At 47.8% G+C, this 8,284-nt stretch overlaps 1 protein-coding gene across 3 annotated transcripts in view; it reads right to left on the bottom strand.

Moving 5' to 3' along the window:
* Nucleotides 1-67: 67 nt before the first annotated feature.
* The window catches only part of TRIM63 (tripartite motif containing 63), a 67,514-nt gene continuing 59,297 nt past the window's right edge, over nucleotides 68-8,284 (bottom strand). For all 3 annotated transcript variants that reach the window (XM_072827712.1, XM_072827710.1, XM_072827709.1), the window contains exons 3-9: nucleotides 7,808-7,976; nucleotides 6,945-7,040; nucleotides 5,506-5,739; nucleotides 4,739-4,761; nucleotides 4,285-4,409; nucleotides 2,085-2,159; nucleotides 68-662 (exon numbers count right to left, since the gene is read on the bottom strand). In XM_072827712.1, the coding sequence (XP_072683813.1) occupies nucleotides 652-662; nucleotides 2,085-2,159; nucleotides 4,285-4,409; nucleotides 4,739-4,761; nucleotides 5,506-5,739; nucleotides 6,945-7,040; nucleotides 7,808-7,976 (733 nt within the window). In that variant the 3' untranslated portion in view covers nucleotides 68-651. The remainder of the gene's footprint in view (nucleotides 663-2,084; nucleotides 2,160-4,284; nucleotides 4,410-4,738; nucleotides 4,762-5,505; nucleotides 5,740-6,944; nucleotides 7,041-7,807; nucleotides 7,977-8,284) is intronic.

Raw genomic sequence — 8,284 nt, 5'->3', positions numbered from 1 at the left:
AAAAAAGAAAGAAAGAAAGAAAGAAAGAAAGAAAGAAAGAAAGAAAGAAAGGCAGAAACCCCAGCTCTTTTGGTAATAACAGAAAGAGAGCGCTGTGCATTTATTGAAACAACATGTAACACAAACTCAGTTGCCATCCCCTACGTCAGGGACAGGCATTGACATCTGTACAGTACAGTATCCCTTCGTAGGCCTGTGTGCTACCCAGCCCTCCCTCCCAGGAAAGGAAGAGGGCAGCTTTGTCAGCCTGGCTTCTCTCCCTTCTTTCTAACAATAGCTGGTCACACCATGACCAAGCATTATCATACAAAAGTTCCTTTACAAAAAGCACCAATTGGCATACATATACAAGTATATACAAAAATCACATTTAAAAAATGTACAAAATATTCCATTTTGCACCAACGTAGAAAAGTGTCCTGTGTGGTTGTTTCAAGCACGTTTCCAATTCTGGTTCAGTGGCCGCTGGACACAGCAGTGGGGGTCCTACTGCTAGTCCCTGCTCTCTGGGCAGAGAGAAGACACACCTTCCCATTGCCCCTCCAGGGGCCCCGACCCCTCCCACCCTGGGCCTGTCACCAAGGCAGCTGGGCCCATCCCCACCCTCCCCAGTCTCTCTGCATCTAGAAGGTCTCTCCCTCATCCAGTTCCTTACTGGTGCCCTGAAAGAAAAAGACAAAGAAACACAAGGTGAGACAGGACACAGGAGGATCCAGGACTTACCAAGCCACAGTGACAAAATTATCAGACTTCAATTCCTGCCTAGGCTCTTCCTTTTTAAACCAAAACAAGAATTTGGTCATCAAGGGATGTCTGGGTGGCTCAGCAGTTGAGTGTCTGTCTTTGGCTCAGGGCATGATCCCTGGGTCCAGGCATCGAGTCCCATATCGGGCTTCCTGCATGGAGCCTGCTTCTCTCTCTTTCTCTCTCTGCCTGTGTCTCTGCCTCTCTCTCTCTCTCTCTTTCTCTCATAAACAAATAAAAATAAATAAAATCTAAAAAAAAAAAAAAAAAGAATTTAGTCATCAAAACCCCATGCATTGCACATCCAACACAAAACTCCAAAAGAGTAGTCTGTATTTTTCAATTGGATTGAAATTTAGTTCCAATAGTAACTTGGCTTGAAAAATGATATTAGCAAACATGTTCTTTCTATGTGCCAGTAAATGAGATGAAATGTTCATCTGTTACCATTCGTCTGTGGTAAAGCTGTGATTCAGAACTTAGGCACTTAACCACACTCAGCAACCCAGAGAGCTTTCTAAATGACTTGCCCAAGGGCAGGTGGGTGATCAGATGCCTACAGGGGCCTGCAGAGGACAGGACTGAGTAAAGCAGGCAGGCTGACCCGGTGCACTGAGCAAAGGGGGAAGCCCCTGCCCAGCACCAGCTCTCTGGGATTAGGGAGGAGGGAAACCACAGCATTGTTAGTTCTTTCCAAATTTTCACAAGAAGGTAGAAATCCAGATTCTCAGTTGAAATCTCCTTTTAAAAAAATTAAACACAAAAAACAGGGGCACCTGGGTGGCTCAGTTAGTGAAGCCTCCAACTCTGACTTTGACTCAGGTCATGATCTGAGGGTTGTGAGCCTGAGTGTGGAGCCTACTTGGGATTCTCTCTTTCTCTGTCTCCTCTCTCTCTCTCTCCTTCTTTCTCTCTTAAAAAAACAAAACACCTGCCTCCCCCCCGCCCCGCCAAGTCCTAATTTTTTAAATGTTGGCAATTAATTTTAAAAAATTTAAACATTGTGCTGGCCAAAAGTTCTCAGTGGGCCAAGCCTGGCTCATGGTACCTTATCTTTTATGTCTCTTATACTGTATTGCTCTCCACTCAGGAAGGTCATTTAGATATAAAATGGGAGCTTTTTATTATGATTAGTTTTTTTTTTTTTTTCTCTAAGGATAAAGGGAACAGGGCTATATCCTCAAACGGTATAAAACACATATTGGGACCTAACCACATATTGGCATCATCCCAAGAGTCCAGCACAGCCCTTTGCACACAGGACTTCATATTGTTGAATGACTGACTGAATGAATGAATGGATGAATGGATGAATGAATGGAGGTAGATAAATTTCTTACCTTCTTCCTTTCTCTCTGTGGACTCTTCCTCTTCCTGATCTTCTTCTTCTTCAATGAACTCTTCCTCTTCCTCATCTGTGTGTGACAAAGCACTACGGTATTAGGATGGGGCCAGTTCTTCAGAGGAGCTGCTCAAAGGGGCACCAGGCTGGAGACAGCACTTATCCAAACCCCTTCCCACACCCAGTTGGGACCACATGGCCATGCAGTGACATTGGTGGCCCCCGGAGGTAATGGAGATAATGAGCTTCTCAAACCTAAGCTGCACATTCATTCTCCCAGGGGCCTCCTCCTTCCTTCCCACACTCTTCTTGGGGAGGGGAGTCTAAGACACCCCTTTGTTCTAGTACCAATAGCAGCTCCTATCACTTGACCTGCCAGGGACCAGAGGGGGCTTTGGGGAAGCACACCTGGTGCTTCTATACATCTCCCACTTAGATACACATGACCCGGAGAGAATGGATTCCTTGGTTCTTAGGGGTCAGAGTCCTCATCATGAAGGAATTTGCTCAGCCTTTGAAATCTGCTTACCTAGCACTCCTTGTCCAGTCTTCCTCATTCCACAGCCTAAGAAGGGGTGGCTGTGGGGTGAGGGACACTTCTGAGGCCATCTGCTTGATAGTACTCTGAAGCTGAGCCCCAGATAGACAGTGACCTGTGTCCTCACCTCCCCATCCTGGGACATGACCTGCAAGCTCCACTAACAGAGAACATGTCTATTCTCCACCCTTCTTTCCCAAGCCACTTCCGTAATGCTTTGGAGCCCTGAGGGGGTCACCAGAGAGCCAGAGCATTTTCAAGAGTATGTCGGGAAAGGTCTGAAAGAGTGCATGCCTCCAAAATGTCAGCCCAATTTCTGATTACATCGCTGGGATCTGTGCATAATCCAGGGGTTTTCGTTGTTGTTTAGTTATTATCACAATTAACTACTCTTAGCAGCATCTGCTGAGCACTTACTATGTTCCAAATATTGTGCCAAGTGTCTTGTGTGGGGGTGGGGTGAGGTGGGTGGAAGGGTGGATGGGTACGCTGAATGTCTTATGTGCATTGTCTCATAGAATCCTCGCCAGGGACTTGGGAGCCAGATGGCCCTTGGTGAGTCCACGTGGGCTACTTACTAGCTGTGTAGCCTCCAGCAAATCACTGACCTTCTCTTGGCTTCATTTCCTTAACTACCAAATGGAGACGGCAATAGAAACTGCCTCATAAGGTTAAATGACAGAATTTAACCAATGGGCTGTTGTGGGGTTCTGAGCATAGATCCAACACCAGATTCTAAAAGCCTGTGGGAGAGCCAACACAAGAGGTGCCAGCTCTGTCTTTCTCAGCTGGTCATCAGAGCATCAGCTCTCAAATCAATACAACATTTAGCAAACTTGGCTCTGCTTTCTCTTTCTCTGTTGCTAAGTATCTCCCTTGCAACTGTGTAACCTTGAGCAAATTATTAAATCTTTGCTCTTCTTCTGGTTTCTCATTTCCCCTTATTATTGTTATGGTTATACTGTTACTTACAAGTATTATCAAGTATTACTCTATGATTGAGTAATTACAAACCGAAATGAGGGTGTAATGCAGGTAAATTAAGGTGCCCGAGGATCAGCAATGGTAGGTGAAGACCAGCCTTAGGCAAGAACTAGTATTTGTTGAGTATCTGACAAACTTCTCTGTATCAGTGTCTTACTTGTTGCAAGAGCACCATGATGTGGTCATTATTAGTAGGCCCATGTTTAACTTAATTTTTAAAGTTAGAAAATGCTGCTCACGGGGCACACAGCTGGCTCAGGCGGAGGAGAACACAACTCCTGGTCTCAGGGTTGTAAATTCCAGTCCCATGTTGGGCATAGAGATTACTTTAAAAAAATTGAAAAAAAAAAAGGAAAAATGCAGTGCAGGTAGGTAGAGGGGCTCACCAAGGGTCACACAGATAACTAGAGGTAGAACCAATATTGGAACTTGATCTACCTAACCCCAGTTGCCATGCTCTTTCTATTGCCCCAGGCTTCCTTGTAGGGGATCCATACACAATTTATTGAGCAATAATTATGTATCAGGTACTGTGCTTGGCTCTGGGTGCATCCAGAAGTTAGATGTATGAGTTTGACCATTTGCTAGTGTATCTGCCTCTGCATGGGGCTCAGTGGAAGGGAAGCAGGTTTCCATGGGTTGACCAGGGAAACAGATGCACCACCACCTCCTTTACCTGTCCCAAAGTCGATGGCCCTCAGGGTGTTTGCTATGTGCTCCAAGTCCAAAGTAAAGTAGTCCATGTTTTCAAAGCCCTGTTCTGTCTTCCCCAGCTGACAACCCTTGGAAGCTTCCACAATGCTGTGGGGAAGGAAGAAAGAAAGGGGGAGTGGGATGAGATTTCTGGGCCTCAGTGAAAGAAGGGGGTGTCTTAACTCCAATTCTCATGAGTACACATACTTGTCTCACACCCAGGCTACCTAGAGGCTGCCCTGGAGGCAGGGTTATTTCCTCTCCAGGTGCAAACAGAATGGATGGGCCAAGAAGGTAGGGGATGCAAGGCCAGGAGAGATAGCCTTGGCTGAGACCCTCCCAGAGGACCTAATGCCAAGGGGGAGGCCCGCTGGACCAAGGTCAGAGGCCCTGGTGAGAGCTAGAGCCTTGGATCATAGCCCTGGAGAGACACTGACCTTTTGATGAGTTGCTTGGCGCTCTGTGGGGGAAAGAGAGAGAGAGAACAAAGGGTTAGGACTGCAGAAGAAGTGGCCCCGAGAAATCAGCAAAACCAGTGATGGTGCCACAAAACGGGCACCTGTTGCCATTCCCTAGCCTAGCCATGACCTGCTCCCTGCCCTAAGTTGAACAGCACTTGGGTCTTTTCCTTCTGTTCATGGTCTGCACAGGTTTTGGTTATCATTCTAGGACCCTTCCACTCTCATAGCAGGAAGGTTGGATTTTAGGGGTATCATTCTAAACACACTTAAACCCCCAAATCTTCAAGATGAGAATCATATCCTCATCCCCTTTTAATACCCAATGTCTAGCACAAAACCTGGTTCATAGTATGTGCTTAGGAAATTTTTATTGAACTGTGAAATCTTATAGTTGATCCATTTCTGTCACCCCCAACAAGCTTTTCTAGCGCAGGGCTGTCTCATTCATCTCTGTGTCTCTACCTCTGTGGTTGACCTATAGTATATGCTCAATGAATAGTCTCTATGGAGGCACTGTATTTTGCAGCTTACAGTACCATTCTGCAAACACTCTTATTTGATCCTCACAAAATCAGTGAAGAGGAAAGAAGGTAGAAATCGTTGCGTGGCCATTTGAGGTCATTGAGGACGTTGACACTGAGAGCTTTAAATGGTTTGGCTTGGGGGGCACATGGGTGCCTGACATGCATCTTAGTCAGAGCTGGTAAGGCCAAGTGACTGTCCACACCCTGCTAGTTGCTCACCAAAAGGAAGATCGCCCCACCAGGCTCATCCAGGGACTGGATGGCCGTCTCCACCAGCTTAGTGGACTTGTCCAGCTGCTCCCGGTACTGCTGGATGAGGCCCTCAATGAAGCTGAGCTTATCCTCCTGCTCCCGCGTGATCCGCTGCAGCAGCTCACTCTTCTTCTCGTCCAGGATAGCATACAGTACGTCAAACTTCTGACTCAGCTCTTCCTTCACGTGGTGACTGTTCTCCTGGGGACAGAAATCTCAGAGTCACACCCTAGGGAGTCTTCCTCTCCCTGGCACATTTTTCCTGGGATGGATGTGCTAGGAATAACAAGTCTGAAGCTGGAAGAGATCTTGCTACACCCCCATTTTACAGAAGACAAAATGAAGTCTTGGCAAAAAGAAAGGATTTGCTGAGGTCTCGTAGCTACTTAGCACACCAGTAACGTTTGGAGGCTAGTGCCGTGGAGAAAGCTAGCCCTTTCCTCAAAAATAGAGACTCCAGGATCAGATGGGATGATCCAGTCTGGGCCTTCTGTGGCCTCCCAAGTCACCCCCCACCACACATACCCCTGGCCCCTATTTTAGGATCAAGACTGGATTCAGGAGGCTCTAGTTGGTTCTAGTAAGAAAGGAGAAGCAGCGACTCCTCTAGTGGCCTCCTCACTGAGGCTCCCTTCTCTCCAACACAGATGCTATACCTACAAAATAGGTATAATAATATATCTCACCAGACTGGAGGCTCTAGTATCCTCTATCAGCCTGGGAGCATCTCATGAGTAGTCCCCTCCTTCCTTCAAAGCCATCCTTCACACAGCTCTTCGTTCATCAGGAGTCTGATGACCCTTTCCCCCCCAACTCATCTCTAGGCCCCACCTCAAGTGGAAATGAAAAATCATGGATTCTTTTTCAGAGATAGAAAAGTTTCCTTCTGCCTCTATGTAGTCTTGCATGGTGTGGTCCGTGGACCAACAAGTTGGGTAAAGCCTGGGAGTTCATTAGAAAGAAATGCAGAACCTCATACCTCCCTCCAGATCTACTGAATAAGAATTTGAATTTTCACAGGATCTCAGGGGGATCTGAACGCATTTTAAAGTTTGAGAAGCTTTAGTCTACAACACACTGAAGACAGTGGTCTGAAAACTACTTGTGCTGAATAAATACTGAGAATTATTGCTGGCATGCTTCCTAAAGTCAGGGATTGGTCTGTCTTGTTCACCACTCCAGCCCCAGCGTCTTTGGCAGGGCCCGACACACAGCTGTGTTCCAGAAGCATTTGGTGAGTGAGTGGATGAATAGATTAGTTGGTTTCCACTCCACCACCCCTGCTTGAACACCCCAGCCTCCAGGCCCCAACCATTAGCCACAGCTCACAGCGGAGCCTTCACCCCAGAGAACCAGGCTTCACTGAGAGGCCTTGGACCCCTAGACAGAACTCTTCTCCCCCTCACCTTGGTCACTCGACAGGAGTCCTCCAGCTGAGTGATGATGGTCTGCATCCGGTCATTCCCCGCTACCAGCATGGAGATACAGTTACTCAGCTCCGTCTAGATGGGAGAGGGGGTGAGGGATCAGGAGAAGAGAGATGAAAAAAAAAAAAAAAAAAAAAGGAGAAGAGAGATGAAATAATCCCAGGGCCTGTCTTCTCAGGAATGGCACCCTCACTCCCCTCTCTGCTAGAAAAAGCCTACATCTCTAGAGATACTACATCCCTTATTTTACAAATGAGGCCCAGAAAGGGGAAATGACCAAAATACAAACAGCAATGTACTGTCAGAGGAGGGGTTTGTTTTTAGGAACGAAGAGATACAAAAAAGAAATAGAGAGTTCTAGAAGAGAGAGGTCAAGAGAAGAGTGGGAGGCAGGGAAGAAGTGTCCAGAAAGAGGGGCCATAGCTTACTGCATGGGCAGGATTATGGACTCCCACAGGCCTCAGGGCCAGGGAGAGGGCTCTGAGCTACTTTTTCTGCTACAGGAGAGGTAACCAGCACAGGAAGAGGTATCTGGGGCCCCAAGCACACTGGGATGTAGAAGTCATGGCCTGAGAGGACCCTGGTGGCCTGGCCCAGGGGTCTGGTCTCTCGCCTGTGGCCACACCCAGGTGCTCTCAAGTGGCTCTAAGTATAACCCATGAGCTCAGCCACCTCCCCCAGGAAGGCAAGGGCTGCTGTCCCTGTGGCCTGGGAAGTCCCTCCAGAGGGACTATTCCTGAAAGGCCGGCTCAGCAGATCTACAGGGATCAAATCTACATCCTGAATCATCTGGCCATGCCCCACAAGCCCAGGCTGGGGGTAGAAGTGGTATAAGCCAGTACCTTTTGTCCCTGGAAGACGCTCTGCAGGGGGGCCACCTCACAGGCCTTGTGAGCCCCAAACACCTTGCACATGGAGCACGTGGGCATCTCACACGTGAGGCAATAGATGTTGATTTTCTCGTCTTCATGCTCCTTGCACATGGGGTGACTGCCCTTCTGCAGGGGCCGACTGCAGAAGAATCACAAGTCACACAGTGGGGGGGGGGGGTCCCGAGTCCCTGTCTCCCCCCACCCCAGCTCTGGGTGGCAACTCCAGATCTATGGCCTGAGCCCTCAGTGACTGGCTGTACACAGTCCTTTTCATTTTCTGGATACCCAGAACCAGGAAAGCCAGTGACACCAAGGCTATCCTCATATCCTTGGACTCAAACTCCAGTGATGGAGTTGGCCTTAGGCCCCACTAGTGCAGAACATGGGAAAGGTTGTAGAATCCCAGAACTGGAGATATTTTTGAGAAGAAGAAACTGAACCCCAGAA

This window comes from Canis lupus, chromosome 5 (genome assembly GCF_048164855.1).
Source record: "Canis lupus baileyi chromosome 5, mCanLup2.hap1, whole genome shotgun sequence".
NCBI lineage: Eukaryota > Metazoa > Chordata > Mammalia > Carnivora > Canidae > Canis > Canis lupus.
Note: the sequence above shows the minus strand (reverse complement) of the source record. Positions and strands in the feature narration are given on the sequence as shown.